At 59.6% G+C, this 15,294-nt stretch overlaps 2 protein-coding genes across 5 annotated transcripts; both read right to left on the bottom strand.

Annotated features, from left to right (window-relative positions):
* Positions 1-8: 8 nt before the first annotated feature.
* ADM5 (adrenomedullin 5 (putative)) lies at positions 9-1,666 on the bottom strand. Of its 2 annotated transcripts, XM_047790102.1 has the most exons (3): positions 977-1,666; positions 696-775; positions 9-472 (listed from the first exon to the last, which is right to left on the bottom strand). In XM_047790102.1, the coding sequence occupies exons 2-3, from the start codon at positions 764-766 to the stop codon at positions 211-213; spliced, it is 333 nt and encodes a 110-aa protein (XP_047646058.1). In that variant the 5' UTR covers positions 767-775; positions 977-1,666; the 3' UTR covers positions 9-210. The 2 variants fall into 2 exon arrangements, with proteins under 2 accessions (XP_047646058.1, XP_047646056.1); XM_047790100.1 differs by having other exon boundaries at positions 696-1,665.
* Positions 1,667-2,200: 534 nt separating this feature from the next.
* PRMT1 (protein arginine methyltransferase 1) lies at positions 2,201-14,351 on the bottom strand. Of its 3 annotated transcripts, XM_047790097.1 has the most exons (11): positions 14,193-14,290; positions 11,963-12,016; positions 11,311-11,412; positions 10,129-10,284; positions 9,921-9,984; positions 6,601-6,743; positions 5,873-5,960; positions 5,667-5,782; positions 4,410-4,560; positions 3,678-3,799; positions 2,201-2,501 (listed from the first exon to the last, which is right to left on the bottom strand). In XM_047790097.1, exons 1-11 carry the CDS (start codon positions 14,226-14,228, stop codon positions 2,418-2,420), a joined length of 1,116 nt encoding a protein of 371 aa, XP_047646053.1. In that variant the 5' UTR covers positions 14,229-14,290; the 3' UTR covers positions 2,201-2,417. The 3 variants fall into 3 exon arrangements, with proteins under 3 accessions (XP_047646053.1, XP_047646054.1, XP_047646055.1); XM_047790098.1 differs by lacking the exon at positions 11,963-12,016 and having other exon boundaries at positions 14,193-14,351; XM_047790099.1 differs by lacking the exons at positions 11,963-12,016; positions 14,193-14,290 and adding an exon at positions 11,657-11,727.
* Positions 14,352-15,294: the final 943 nt, after the last annotated feature.

Raw genomic sequence — 15,294 nt, 5'->3', positions numbered from 1 at the left:
ACTTGAAACATGGAATTCTCGTATATTTATTCAGCTCTGGACGTTAACATTTTTTGTCCAGGCTGGGTCCGGTGTGCACGTGGGTCCAGCCCAATTGCAGCCTGGGGAGCCCAGGAGGTGGATGGAGTTAGGGCAAGAAACTTGGGGTCACAGCCTCAATACACAGATGGGTAAAATGAGGCCAGGGAAGGCGTAGAGATGTGCCCAATGTCACCCAGCAAGTTGCGCCCTGCACAGGCTGGGGTCCTGGAGACGCCGCAGGACTCTGGCCTCACGCCGCCGCCGCCGCCGCCGCCGCCGTCGCCGGCGCCCGTAGCTGTAGGGGTCCTGAGGCTTGCGGCCAGCCTTCCCTGAGAGCTCCTTGGTGGAGGCAGAACGGAGCCAGTATATGATCTCTGGCAGGCGGTGCGTCTGGCAAGTGCCCAGGGAACACAGGCGCCCGCTCTTTAGGGAAACCTGGTGCCGGGTCAGCCTGGGGATGGAGCGTGGGAGAAGGGCCGATTCAAACAATGCACTCGAGAAATGCGGCCCGATGGGGAGACCCAGAAGTCCGAAACTGGCGGGCCGCGTCTGCAGATCATCTTCCCACCCCACCCATCCTCCCGAGGCACCGACGCGGAAAGCCGCCTAGAGAGGGCGCATGCCTTTCTCGGTCTTCTTCCCACCCAGTCCCCGCAGCCACCAGCGTTTCTCACCTGCCCGCGGAGTCTGGGTCCCCCAGGATGGAGGAAGCAAAGAGCCACAGCAAGAGGATATGAGCGGTCATCGTAAGGGGCTGGGGGGAGGGGCGGAAAACCCTCGAGTCGAGCGGCTCCTCCGGGGTCCGGCCCCGCCCAGCTCCCCGGGTCTGGAGAATCCCCCGAGCGCCTGCTTTAGCGCGAGGACTCAGGGCGTCCCCACTTCTCAGGAGGGGAAAACTGAGGCCGAAAGAGCCACACCACGCCAGAAGGGAAGGATTTAGGAGCCAGACGCCCACCTTCCGCACCGTGGGTACGGAGCCCTCACGGGTGTGCGGGTCCCGCCGCGATGCGGCCTATGCCCCTGGGAAGCCTCGGGAGACGCGACCCCTTTAAGGCGCAGGAAGGAGGGGCGGGGCGGCCGACACCTGCAAGCGGCCACCGACGCAGTTGCGAGGCTTCCAGGAAGGGGTGGGGGCAGGGCAGCGCTGGGCTGCGTAGACGCGACCTCACCCTCTCATCTGCTGGGGACCTGAGTAGCCCAGAAGCTGGAAAGACCGCAGACTTAGGGGACAGGCGAGATCGTTCGGGGGGGGGGGGGGCTGGGCAACGTGGGACATTGGCAATTGGGACAGATGGCAAAGGGAGGCCCCGAGGTTGCAGAGGAAGTGTGGGCTCTGGCATGGTCACCATCCTGGGAGAGGGATGGGTGGAGCTGAGCGTGAGGGGGCAGGCGGCCTTGACGCCCCAACCAGGGCCACGGACAGTGTGTCTGGGGAGTGTGTCTTGGGTGATCCAGGTCCTGAAGCTGGGGGACCAGTGACTCTGGACAAGGCCCAGAGAAAGGAAGGGCAGGCAGGGGCATTGCCATGGCCTTGGCAACTGAATAGAAAGCCCCCCAGGAAGCTGTGGGAAGGTGGTTATGGGGCCTTAGTGTCCACCTCTAAAGTGGGCCAGAAGGTGGGAAAACCCCCCTCTGCTGAGATCCCCCCGCCCCCACAACAAAGCATTCTATCCCCCCTATGAGCACACCCCACCAAAGGACTCAGTTTCCCCAGCCCGAGAGGCAAGGGCAGTCATCGCTGCCAGTCAGCTCTGACTTGGCCTTGGAGGGTCCTGGACAGGAAAAAACAGCCAGAGCGGAACAATGTGTGGGGGGAAGGCTGCAGAGGGCCTTCTGGGAAACTTAAGGGCCCAGCTGTGCTGGGAACCCACACCCCCACCCTCCCCCAGCCCCGCAGGGCAGCTGGGAGCAGGAACCCTGCTCAGTGGGGACAAGAGGAACAGGCCACCAGAGGCATGGCAGAGAAGAATGGGGGGCAGACCTTGCGAGCTGGTGGGGAAGGTCCTAGGACAAACCCTTGAAAGAGCGGAGGACCCCGAGAGAGACCCAGAGACCCAGAAGGGGTGCCAGAGCACCGCAGCCACCAGCTGGCGCTGTCCGCATGCTCTGGTTAGGGCTGGCATCTCAGCACCTATGGATTGGGACCCTGACCCCACTGTGCCCCCAGGAAACTGAGCCATTCCAGCTGAGGATTTATTGGCGTAAATGCAACCATATAAAAACATAAGTTATGAAAAACACAGTCACGATGTGCCCCCCGCCCCTGGCCCCTAAAACCCCCTTCTGTGGGAGGGAGAGTGGGAGAGGAAGGGGGAGCCCCGAAACCGCCTAAGAATGCCGCAGCCCCTGGGCCCTCGCAGGGCCGGCCCGGCCAGGGTGGGAAAAGCCGGCGCCGCCTAGCGCATCCGGTAGTCGGTGGAGCAGGACAGCTCACACAGCTGGCCTTTGAAGTCCAGGTCAATGGTGAAGTCCAGGTCACGCTGTGGGGAGAGTGTGGGCATGAGGGGGGCCAGGCAGAGACAGAGGCCCCTGGGGAGCAGAAGCCACAGGCCGTCCCCAGAGACCCCACGTTGCTGGGCCCAGGCCCAGCCTCTGCCTCAAACCCTGCCTGCCTCCCAACAAGACACTCGCATGACAGCCTCAAACCCACTGGGAACCCAGCCAACACCCGCCCCCAGCAGGGGCAGAGGTCAGCTGCTGTCTCAGGCATCATCAGATTTCCCCCATCAGCAAAACAGGTATTTCTTCCTTCCTTTATGAGAAGCAAACCTCTCTCCAGCACTTTCTCCTCTCAAAACACTCCATGGTCCCACCCCACCGTCCCCACTTCCTCTCCTCCACAGCTTCCTGGGCACCAACCCTCCCAGAGCCATGGCCCCCAGCACTCCCTGGCTGGGACAAAGTCAGGGGAACTCAGTGACTTCTGCCCCGGGCCATCACTGCCTTTCAGCCCTGGATCCCGCCTTCCTCCTCCCTCTCTGGGTCTCTCCTTAGTTGTGGTTTTTTCAACCTGTGCAACAACTGACATCTCGGGCTGGACCACTCTTGTGTCTGGGGAGATTCTTATTATCCTGTGCACCCCAGATGCTCAGCAGCTGTCACCCCCTGACCTCTACCCGCTGGATGCCAGCAGGGCCTCTTAATGTCTCTAGACGCTGACCTGTCCTGGGGAGGGGGAGAGATTATCCATGGTTGAGAATCGCTGCTTAAATCGGCTCTTACCTCCCAGACTTAGAAAGCAGGGGCCACCTTGGGGGCATCACGCCCCGGCCCAACCTGATTGACACTTCAGCACAGGCCACGCCCCCGGCCCTGGACTTGAGACCTTTCCCCTCCCCCGCCCGCGGGCGGGGCTGCGGCTCCCGACTTTGGCCCACAGAGCAGAGGCCCTTGTCTCAGAGGCAGGCAGCTCCGTCCAGCCCGGTGCTCAGGGGCATGAACAGCCCTCCTCGCCTTCCTCATCCTCATGCCTGCGCGAGGCTCTCCTGCCAGCTCTGGCCCCGTGCCCGCCCTCCGGCTCCAACACCCGCTGGCCCCCTTCCCAGCTACGCAGAAGTGTCCAGAATAGCAGAGGGCAGCCAGGTCTGCCGCTGGGCTTGGGGTAAGGGGTGCTGGCGCCCCCCGCCCCAGCCCTCCCCACTCCTCGCGAGCCTCACGTTGTTCTTGGCGTTGGGCCGCATGCCGATCGTGCCAAAGATTTCCTCGCCCGTCTTCACTGTCAGGTAGTCCTCCATGTAAAACACCGTCTGCTTCCAGTGCGTGTACGGGGACTCGGGGCCTGGGGGGCAGGCGGGTCAGCCGGGCACCCCACCCCCACCCCGGCCCCCAGCCCCCCCCACCCCGTGCCTGCGGACGGAGCCGGGACCACGGTCTCTTCACCCTCGGCAAGCCTGGGGGAGAGGGGCCGTTTCCTGGGCAGGGAATCTGGGGCCTTGGGGTCCCCCTGGCTCCCTCTGGCCGCTTTTTCTTCCCTCTGCTTTTTTTTTTTTTTTTTTTTGAATGGCCGCACCCATGGATATGGACGCTCCCAGGCTACAGCTGCCAGCCAACACCACAGCCACAGCAGCAATGTGGGATCCTTAACCCATGGAGGGGAGCCAGGGGTTGAACCTGCCTCCTCAACGACACTAGCTGGGTTCATAACCGCTGAGCCACAACAGGAACTCCTTTTTCATTTGTTAAATGGCCACACCCACAGCATATGGAAGTTCCTGGGCCAGGGATTAAATCCAAGCTGCTGTCACACTGGATCCTCCTAACCCACTGCACCAAGCTGGGGGTTGACCATGCGCCTCTGCAGCGACTCGAGCTGCTGCAGCCAGATCCTTCCCTCCCTCGCCACAGTGGGACCTGCCCCACCACCCCGCAGCGCCCGGGCCCCGCCTCACTGGTGGAGAAGCCAGTCCTCTTGTGGCAGCGGGTGAACTCGATGTTGAAGTAGGCCACCAGCGCGTGCACGTAGTCATTCCGCTTCACTTGCAGGCAGAAGGGGGATGTGAAGGTCAGGTCCTCCACCTTGACTGTGTAGATGTCAACCTCCTGTGGGACGAGCCTCGTGAGCCCCAGTCCCGCAGCTCCAGCCCAGGGGCCTGCCGCAAGACCTGGGGGGCCCTGTTGGGTCCCCTGCTCCCCTCTCTCCCAACCCCCTGATCTGACCCTCCGACTTCCTGGAGCCACGCTGCTTCCTGGAGAGCTGTCCGCTGATACAGCTCCACTGCCCCAGCCACCATCCCCTCTCCCCGGCAGCGGCATCTTAGCAGGGTTCCCTGCCACTCCCCCCACACGGACCCCTGATTCCAGTGTGACAATTTAAAAACAGCAGCAACCAGATCCACGTCAAAGCCCTGCTTACAACTCTTGACTGTGCCCCAGTACACTCGGCACCAAACCAGGGGTCCCAGGCCAGGCCACAGAGGCTCTCCTGGTCAGGGAACCTGCCACCACCCCTGCCTCCCTTTGCAAACTCCCTCCTCCTCCACCCAGTTCTGCCCGCCTCATGCATCCCTGCAAGATGTGATGCTGGGGTGGGGGGACCTCAAAAAGTGATGGCTGCCAGTATTCTTTATCAGGGACCCAAGTGTGTATAAACTTGCTGGTGGCCCTGGGCTTCCTGCATTTGGTGGCCCTGCCTGGGGTCTCTGCTGCCTGCCTGGGGGGGGGGTGCCCAGGGGGCGGGGCTAGCCCCTCTCACCACCCCATTCTGGAACCCAAGGGCCATGCCTGGCTCACAAAGGTTTTTTTTTTTGCTGTTTCTTGGGCCGCTCCCTTGGCATATAGAGGTTCCCAGGCTAGGGGTTCAATCGGAGCTGCAGCCATCGGCCTACGCCAGAGCCACAGCAATGCGGGATCTGAGCCGCGTCTGCAACCTACACCACAGCTCACGGCAACGCCGGATCCTTAACCCACTGAGCAAGGGCAGGGACCGAACCCGCAACCTCATGGTTCCTAGTCGGATTCGTTAACCACTGCGCCACGACGGGAACTCCATCACAAAGGTTTTTACATGAAGTGGCTTCTCCAAGAGTCTAGTGCCACCCGGGGTCTCAGGCAAGCAAGCATTCTGGGCCCTGATGTCCCCAGGCATGGACCAGGTTCCGACCCTTCAGGACACTCGGCCACCACCAGCCACCCCCCGCACCCCGCACCTTTATGAGGCAGGCATTGGTAACCAGCTGCTTGGGGTCCACCACATCCACCAGGGGCTCCTTGATGGCCACGTCTTTGATGCAGGACATGTCAAAGCCGTACACGTTCTCCCACCCTGGGGAGGAGGCCAGGAGGAAGGGTGAGCCCCGGGGGTGCGGGGCCTGAGCCCGCCCCATCCCGCCAGCTCTGCGGGCCCCGAGCTCACAGTGGATCTTGTAGTCTTTGTACTGCCGGTCCTCGATGGCCGTCACGTACAGCGTGGCTCGGTCTGGGAAGATGAGGCCGTCGGGCGCCTGCGGAGGAGCCGGGAAGGGACCAGTGACAGGGGCTCGGAGACGCTGCCCCTGAACCCTGCCTGCCTGATCCCTTTATCCAGGCCCCCTGCCCCACCCTGGACTCCCGCGGCGGCGGCCCCTCACTGGTTCCCAGCCATTTGCCAACTCCCGGGAGGGCTGCCTGACGGCTCCCAAGAGCATCTAAGTCAGACCCCGTCCTCCAGAGGTCCTGAGGGCTCCCCAGAAGCTTCCCTGGCTCCCTGGAGGAGGAAAGCAGGGCCTCCCAGGTGTGGAGGCCCCTCCCACTCCTCCAACGTCTCCTCCCAATGCTCCCCCAGAGCCTCAGCGCGCTGCAGCTTCCCCGCTGCTCAAGCCGCAGCCAGCGCGCTGCCGCCCCAGGGCCGGTGCCCTGGCAGACATCCCCTGCCCAGTGCACTCTCCTCCTCAGATCCTAGGGAGCGCCTTCCTATCCTCCGTTCACACCTGGCACCTCCCCTGGGACCACAGGCACTCCCCCCATCCCTCTTCCCGGCCATAACCCCCTGCTGGCACGGTACCACCCCGCCACTCCAGGGCCCGGCTCCTCTGCGCCATCCCCCCCGCCTCCCGGGGCTGCGTGCCCGGGGCTCCCACCCGCCCGGCTGGCCGGGGGCCTCACCAGCCACTTGTCACGGGCGTAGAGCACGGTGTTGAGCATGGACTCGTAGAAGAGGCAGTAGCCCATCCACTCGCTGATGACGATGTCCACCTTGTCCACTGGCAGCTCCACCTCCTCCACCTTCCCCTTGATGATGGTCACCACTGCGGGCCACACAGCGCTTGTGCCGCCACCCGGAGGAGCCCCGGGGGGGGGGTCCCCCGCCCGGGGGTGGGGGGGAACAGGGCCCGGAGGCCCCCCCCACAGGGGCTGCCCTTGGTTTCTCAAGGAAGGGGGCTGGGGGCTGGACTGGGGGCAGCCGTCATCGGGCTCTGCAAGCCGAAGCCACACCCTGGCCACTTGGTTCTAAAATTTGTTCCACACGAGGGCTCTTTCGGGGGCGGCAGCAAAGACTGTGTGTGGATCAGGGATTAGGTGATGGAAGGTTTTGCCATTCACAGCCATGGTCGCATGTTTTTGCAGGTTTTTGTCTTTTTGCCCTTTCTTGGGCCGCTCCTGCGGCACATGGAGGTTCCCAGGCTAGGGGTCGAATTGGAGCTGTAGCCACCGGCCTACACCACAGCCACAGCAACGTGGGATCCGAGCCGCGTCTGCGACCTACACCACAGCTCAAGGCAATGCTGGACCCTTAACCCACTGATCAAGGCCAGGGATGGAACCCGCAACCTCATGGTTCCTAGTCAGATTCATTAACCACTGAGCCACGACGGGAACTCCGTGTTTTTGTAGTTTTAAAAACATTGCTGAAGTATAGTCGGTTTATAGTGTCGTATTAATTTCTGGGGTACAGCAAAGGGATTCAGTTATACACATATATAGTCCTGTTCTTTTCCAGGTCCCCTCTCCTTATGGTTTCTCACAGGATATCACACACGGCTCTCTGCAGGACCTTGCTGTTTATCCAGCCGTTACATAATCATTTGGTCATGTTGTTTATTTATTTATTTGGCTGCACCAGAGGCATGAGGAAGTTCCCGGGCCAGGCATCGAACCTGAGCCACAGCAGCTGCCAATTCTGGATCCTTAACCCCCTGTGCCACCAGGGAACTCCAACGTCATGGTTTTCAAATGGCCTTAGAGGTACAAACAGCAGGTATTATTACAAAGTTGGAATCTGCTTCAAATGGAGGTATTTAAAACTGATGTGATGGGTCCTTGAGGCTTTCTTACACCAGCCTCTTGGGAAAAAAAAAAGTCCCCTCAGTTTCTAGAATGCCAAGAGATTTCGTGTCTGGAAAACCCACCGTCTTCCCAACCTTTTCACATTATTCTTTCTGGCCACACCCATACCATGGGGCCAGGGATTGAACCTGCACCATAGCAGTGACCCAAGCCACTACAGTGGCAATGCCAGATCCTTAACCTGCTGAGCCACCAGGGAACTCCTTCCTCATTTTTTTTTTCCTTCTTATGACCCCACCTACAGCATATGGAAGCTCCCAGGCTAGGGGGTTGAGTTGGAGCTACAGCTGCCAGCCAAGGCCACGACCACAGCAACACCAGATCTGAGCCACATCTGTGACCTATGCCGCAGCTTTTGGCAAAGCCAGATCCTTAACCTGCTAAGCAAGGACAAGGATTGAACTTGCATCCTCAGACACTATGTCAGGTTCTTAACCCGCTGAACTACAAAGGGAATCCCTCCTTCCTCATTTTTGACCCATGCAATCCTACTCTCAAAAAGTGACCTCACAGCTATACCAGTTCGTCTATCAGATGGCAATGACAGTACATGCGGAGGGATGAAAGTCTCAGAAGCACCTTAAATGCTCATCACCAGGAATCTGGTTAGGAAAGCTGCTGTAGGGAGTTCCCCCTGTGGCACAGTGGATTAAGGATCCGACTGTAGCGGTTCTGGTCCCTGCAGAAGTGCAGGTTCGATCCCTGGCCTTGCTCAGTGTAAGGACCCAGCGTAGCTGTGAGCTGTGGTGTAGGCTACAGACACAGCTTGGATCTGGCATTGCTGTGGCTGTGGCGTAGGCTGGCAGCTGTAGCTCGGACTGGACCCCTAGCCTGGGAACCTCCATATACCATGGGTGTGGCCCTAAAGAGAGGGGGAGAAAAAAAAAAAAAAAAAGACAACCAACTGCTCAGCACAGGCAACTAAACTCCATGTTTTCTAATAACCTATAAGGAAAATAACTCTGACGAAGGTGTATACATCTATTTTTGCTGTTGGAGTTCCTGCTGTGGCGCAACAGGATCAGTGGTGTCTGGAGCACCAGGACACAGGTTCGATCCCCGCTGGGCACAGTGGGTTAGGGATCCAGTGTGGGGCAGCCAACAAAAGACAAAAGAGGAGTTCCCGTCGTGGCGCAGTGGTTAACGAATCCGACTAGGAACCATAAGGTTGCGGGTTCGGTCCCTGCCCTTGCTCAGTGGGTTAACGATCCGGCGTTGCGGTGAGCTGTGGTGTAGATCGAAGACACGGCTCGGATCCCGCGTTGCTGTGGCTCTGGTGTAGGCCGGTGGCTACAACTCCAATTGGACCCCTAGCCGGGGAATCTCCATATGCCGCAGGAGTGACCCAAGAAATAGCAAAAAGACAAAAAAAAAGACAAAAGAAAAACATCCAACTTCACTGTCTACCTAAAACTAACACGACACTGTAAATCAACTATACTTCAGCAAAAATAAAATTAAAAAAAAAAAAGCAAAGGAAAAGACTTGAGTTTATGGAATATCTGTGTCAAAAATACACACCTGATAAAAAAATTAAAATAAAAAATAAAAAATTATGCAGTGAATGTAGAAACACAAGTCCACCTGCTCATAGCGGCAGACGGCTCTGGAAGGGCGTGTTGGCGGAAGCCTGAGAAGGACAACTGCGAGGCAGACGGGAGGCTTCTCACCCCGGGCCCTCAGGGGTCAACCAAGGAATTCTATCACTCAGTGAAAAAACTACAAAGACTGTTTTTCTTTTTAAAAGAAATTATTACTAAATTTTTTTGGCCTGCAACATGCAGCAGCTTGATGTTGGACCTCAGCTCCAACCAGGGATCCAACCTGGGCCACAGTGGTGAAAGCACCAAATCCTAATCCCTGGACCACCAGGGAACTCCCTAAAGCTTGCTTCTTGCTCTGCCTTTAAAAAAAAAAAAAAAACCACCAAAAATCGAGGCACTAAGCTGGTGACTTTGACAGCTCATCCCGTGGTCATTTCTGAGAAGGCAGAATTCTCAGGCTGTCCACGGCCCAGAGCCCATGGGGGAGGAACGCAGGAATTCAAGTTCAGTGGCCCCTGTTGCCTTGCCAAGGGCCCCAGGGAAGCGGGGATGGTCCACTCCCTCCCCCCACGCCCGTTCTCTTGCTGGGCTCACCGTGGTCTAACTTGTTAGCTTTGACGATCTTCACCGCATAATCAGAGATACTGGAACACTCGATCTGGGGGCCCAGGAAGAAGGGAGGGTGAGAGACCCCCCCCCCAGTGCCACCCTCAGCCCCCACCCCCTCCCAATCCCTGAGCCCCACAAGGTCCCCTTGGCGTCCCTGGGCCCGCCTGCCCGCCCAGCCACCCAGGACACTCACCCCGATGACCTTGCGGGCACCGGCCTTGGCAGCGAACATGCAGAGGATCCCTGTGCCCGAGCCCACATCCAGCACCACCTTGTCCTTGAAAAGGTGCCGGTTGTGAAACATGGAGTTTCGGTAGGTGAGGGTGCGCACCTCATCTTTCAGCATTTCCTGGGAAGGGGGGAGCACAAAGACACCTTGAGGGAGCCTGCATCCCCAGCTGGAAAACAGGGTGCCCTGGCCTCCAACACGCGCACCGTTTGAAGCGCTGGAGCTCGGCTCTCGCACTCGCTTCCTCGACTCCCTTAAACAAGTCACTTCCCTTCCACGTGCTTCCGTCTCCCTATTTGTAAAATCAGACTGGATGGACTGAACTCCCACTTTTTTTTTTTTTTTTGCTTTTTAGGGCCGTACTCGAGGCACACAGAGGTTCCCAGGCTAGGGGTCGAATGAGCACTACAGCTGCCAATCTACACCACAGCCACGGGGGATCGGAGCTGCGTCGCGACCTACACCACAGCTCACAGCGACGCCGGATTCCCGACCCAATGATGGAGGCCAGGGATCGAACCCGCATCCTCATGTATACTAGTCGCATTCATTTCCACTGCACCACGATGGGAACTCCTGAACTTCCATCTTTACAGATGGGCCACTTGCCTCCTGAGTCCCTGCTGTCCTTGGCTTTAAAAAGTCCTCAGTAACTTAATGCCACTGAACTGTACACGTGAAAACGGCAAACCGTTATGCACTTTTTTTTAATCACAATAAGAAAAGAAAAACACATCCCGGTCCTAGGTGATTTCTGGGACCTCAGCCTCCACCGCAGGCAAAAAGGTCTAGCTAGAGGCGGCCCGCACTCTGAGTCCGAGGAGCTGGCGGACAGTCCCACCACCGGCCACTAGGGGGCGGCAGAGACCAGCACGCCCCGACCTCGGGCTGAAGTCTCCAGCGCACATGCGCACTCCCACCCGCGCCCCTGAGCTGGCCAGGCTGGCGCAGTGCCAGCCTCGCCTCAGTCTCCAAGGCAACAGCTAGAAGCGTCGACCCCCAGGGTGTGAGTCGCAAGTGGAGGGGCTGCCCGCTCCCTTCCCCGGCAGCACGCATGCCTTAGAAATTAAGTCCCCCCACCACCGCCAAACACGAACCCCGTGAAGATTCAGGGGCCCTAGGAGCGGTCAGTCAGTCTGGACTCACCTCGTGGATGCCGAAGTGAGCGTAGGAATCAAAGTAGTAATCTTTGGACGTCATGTCCTCGGCGTTGGGCTTCTCGCTGCTTTCTGCCTGGCCACAGGACACCTGGCAGGGGACGGATGGGAGCAGAGGTCAAATCTGAGGGCTCCCCACAGACTCGAACCTCCAGGTCCCTACTTCTCCCTGGAGGAGAGAACCACCCCCAGACGGTCCCACGGCAAGCCTATAGACCCCGCTCGCCACCGTGCCTCTCCCAGGAACCTCCAAACCGAACAAGCCCGTTTTGCCTTTCCAGGACCCCCCCAGAGCACCATCCAGTAGAGTCCCCCAATACCTCAGCCAGGCCTACCATCTCTCCAGTCTCTCTGCCCCCGTCTCTAGCTCAGCCCACAGCTGGGGAGGGGAGGGAAGGCAGAACCCGGGCAGACACCGGGAAGGACAGAGGGGGTCTGGAAATGGAGTTAAGGAAGTAGCCGCAGTGTTCGGGGGAGGCCAGATGGGGGCCACAAACCTGGAGGGAGTTTGGGCTAAGTGTTTCGGGGGCACAGGGTAAACTGGTTTGAAGCAAGAGGGCTCAGATTTGGGCCAGTAAGAAGGGCCTGATGTGTGATGAGGTATGTTTATGTGGGGAAGGGGCTCACGAAAGGATATTTACTTCTTCAAGAGGCGGCTGGAGGCTCATCCCATTAGCCAAGGTGGCTACAAAATTCTAGGAGAGAGTAACAGGGAGAAAGGATTAGCTACTGGGAGAGACTAGGGGAGGGCCAGGCCAGGGGACCCGGGCTCTTGGAGGAGAAGGGGGTGTTTCCTACAATTTGACTTTGCTTTGTGGGGAGTGTGGGAGAGGGAGTGAGCAAAGAGGGAACACTGTTCTTGAAAGGGGTGGGAGAGACAGAGGAAGAGAGGAGGGGGTTCTGTCCCTGCTGAGGCTGGAGAGACGGTGGCCTGCCCCCACGCAGCCCCTCTCAGGCAAGGCACCTGACCATGCACACCTCCCCCATCCAGGCAAGAGGAACTGGCACCCACTGGGCACACAGGGACTGCCAGCTGTCACTCCCCCTCATCATCTAATCCCCCCAGATTAGGTGACACTTCCTGACACACACCCGCATCCTGGGTGCCCTAAGTAGCTGGGGGAGGGGGGCTGGCAGGGTGTACCCACTGGGCATCTGCCACCTCTGCAAACCAGTCTCTTGTCTGAGAGGATTCCAGAAAGGAGGTGTGGCACAAGGCATCCCCTCGAGAGCTGGCAGCCAGGCCCCTGGCTGCTGTCTTGGACTCAGCCAAGTCCCAAACAAAGCCAGTTAGAGCCAATCGCCCTGATTATTACCCTCTGCCGGGGGAGGCCAGACCCAGGACCCTCAGCCCATCTGCCCACATTCAAACAACCGCCGCAGCAGGCCCTGAAACTCCCCAGGTGCGGGGCCAAGTCCTGGGGCAACCTCTGGGGAAGCGCTTTCCTCCACCCACACGGGCCCTGGCCCAGGAGAGAGCCGAGGGGGGCAGGAGTCATTGGAGTGACCCCTGGGAGCTCCCCTCCCATTCCAGAGAGGGCTACACGGTACCGGGCCAGAGTACAGAGGCCCCGCCGGATCGCATCTCTTCCAGATGTACCCACCCGCCAGGCTCCAAGAAGCGTGAAACCACAGACAGAAGCCCCTGGGCTCCAAGCCGCACCTCCATTCTCCCAAACCCGTGAACACGCGGAAAAAGGAGGGCGGCCTGTGCGGGGATTTCCCGCTGGGTCCTACTTCTCAGCACCGACACCTCCGCCAGGCAGGCCCCCGGAGGGCCTGAAACTCAGCACCGGAACCAGCCTCACACGGCTGCACGAGAACCAAACCTCACGGAACACCGTTTAAGGCATCCACGCTCCGGACCCTCACACAGGGCTTCAGGAAGGGGGAGGTTCCACTCCCACCCTCACAAATGCCCTGGGGAGAGAAACGGGGGAAAGTTCGCGGCCTCTAGTCCCTCAGATCCCCTTCCCAAGACAGACTCTCCCTCCCCTCGCCTGGAAGGCTCCAGCGGGGAGGTGGGCTTTGGGACACGCCCCATGAAAAAGAGGTCCCTCCCACACACCAGAAGTGGCCACAAGGGGGTGCACGACGCCTTTTCGGGAAGGACCTCCTTCTGCTAGATGCCCCCCCCCCAACCAGAGGGAGGTCACAGGGGCATGCTCCATTCCCCCCCCCCCCCGCCAGCTCCCCAAGCCCCGGGCGGGGGAGAATCCACCGACAGGAAACTGGGGTGGGAGGGGGGCCCAGAGGGAACCAATTCGTCTTCCTCCAATCCCAACTCAAGAATGCACGAAACCTGGACCGATGCCTAAGCAGATGCCCCGCTCCCACGAAAGGGTTTGTTCAGGGTCAAGATACATCGGCCCTCCCAAGAGACTCTTTACTTGGCCGAGCCCCTAAGTCAGTCCCACCCCGAGATGCTTGTCACGATCCCCGGGGAGGAGGGCAGGGGGCCTCAGAGGGAGGTCGGAGCCTCCTCCCCGCCCCCCCCGGGGCGCCCCTCCCCCGACCGGGGGCGGGGCCTTTGTCCCGCACGTGGAGGCCGCCCGGGCGGCGGGCACGGCACACCCCCTCCCCACCCACCGCGCCGCGGCCACGTGGGGACCAGGCCGGAAGCGCCCCCAGCCCTTCTCATAGTGGGAGGGGGCACGAGACCTTCGATTCTAGGGGGTGCCACAGGCGCTCGAAAGCTAGGGAACCCGCACCTCAAACGGCATCCCGGATCCGGAGCATGCGGCGCCCCCTCCGTACGACTAAAGGATTTCAACCCCAATCCGGCGACTCAGAGCCCCTTCCCCACGACGGAGGCATAAAACGCTGACCCTCAAACTGCCCCCCGCCCCCGACGGCGCTCCAGGCACTCACCTCCATGATGCAGTTCGCGGCCTCGGCTGCCGCCATCTTCACCCGCACCTACTCCTCCTCCGGCCGCTGAGACCCCCCCCTTCTCCGCACGCCCCCGGGACCGCTTTATACCGGAGGGTCCACGGCCCGCCCACCGCGACCCCGCCAGGAGATCTCATTGGCAACGGAGGTGACCCGTCTGGGAATACCGCTTTGCAATTGGGCTAAAAAGACGCCCATCAAAATCGAGGAGACCGCCCAGTCTGGCGTCCAGAACCCCGCCCCTTTAGGTCGACCGGGATGGGAGGGACTGCCTGTCTATCGCAAGAAGTGCGACAGGTGATTGGGCAAAGTCAACAGGGAGTTCCCGCCCCTTTCCCCTCAGCACCGCCTTCAAGCTTCCCGGCGGACCCCGCGCCAAGCGGACGTCTTGGAACAGAGCAGTCTATCACAAAAATGACCCGCCTCTTGATGGCTGCTATTGGTTTATCTACTGTTGTGACGTCACGAATCCTTTGGCCCGCCTCCGCCAAAAGGCTGGCTTCAAGGAGAACGTGACGATTGGCCCACGAAAAAGGAAGGCAGGGCTTTAGGCTCCAGCGATTGGCTCAATAGAACTGTCAGTCATCGCCCTTTTGATGGCTTCTCCCAGGCGGAGGGGCGGGCACTCAGGAGAAACGAAGGAGCTTGTGCCCATTTTCCTGAGGGAAAACTGACCCAACGAGAGGCCCAAAGAGAGGGAGTTCATGTCTGGGGTCCCGAAACAAATCAGGAATGGGGCTCGGGCGTCAAGGTATTTAACCCCTGGCCCGCTACTTAATTGTTCCATGTTTTTTAAACCCAGTGACCACACTCAAGCCACTTTGCTTTTTGCCAAGTCCACCCCTGCAGGTAACACACGCCCCCTTTTTCTGTCTAACTCCTTTGTCAATCAGGGCGCCCTTTAGCTGCCACCTCTTCCAGGGAGCCTTCCTAAACCTGCAGGAAAATTACTGAATGAAGATGAGTGCCATTGGCGGAATATATGCATCACCCCAGAAAGTTCTTTCATGACCTTTTCTATTCAACATCTCCCCCACCCAACGCCAGAAACCATCACTTTCTGTGTTGTCACTGTCGCGCA

The sequence above is a fragment of the Phacochoerus africanus genome, chromosome 8 (assembly GCF_016906955.1).
Source record: "Phacochoerus africanus isolate WHEZ1 chromosome 8, ROS_Pafr_v1, whole genome shotgun sequence".
NCBI lineage: Eukaryota > Metazoa > Chordata > Mammalia > Artiodactyla > Suidae > Phacochoerus > Phacochoerus africanus.
Note: the sequence above shows the minus strand (reverse complement) of the source record. Positions and strands in the feature narration are given on the sequence as shown.

Coding starts and splice junctions, on each gene's coding strand:
- ADM5 (XM_047790102.1), bottom strand. CDS start 766: ATGACCGCTCATATCCTCTTGCTGTGGCTCTTTGCTTCCTCCATCCTG. Junction 473..695: donor GACCCAGACTCCGCGGGCAG/GTGAGAAACGCT, acceptor CTCCATCCCCAG/GCTGACCCGGCACCAGGTTT.
- PRMT1 (XM_047790097.1), bottom strand. CDS start 14,228: ATGGCGGCAGCCGAGGCCGCGAACTGCATCATGGAG. Junction 10,285..11,310: donor CTCACTTCGGCATCCACGAG/GTGAGTCCAGAC, acceptor CCCCCTTCCCAG/GAAATGCTGAAAGATGAGGT. Junction 3,800..4,409: donor GAGGACTGGCTTCTCCACCA/GTGAGGCGGGGC, acceptor CCTGCCCCCCAG/GCCCCGAGTCCCCGTACACG.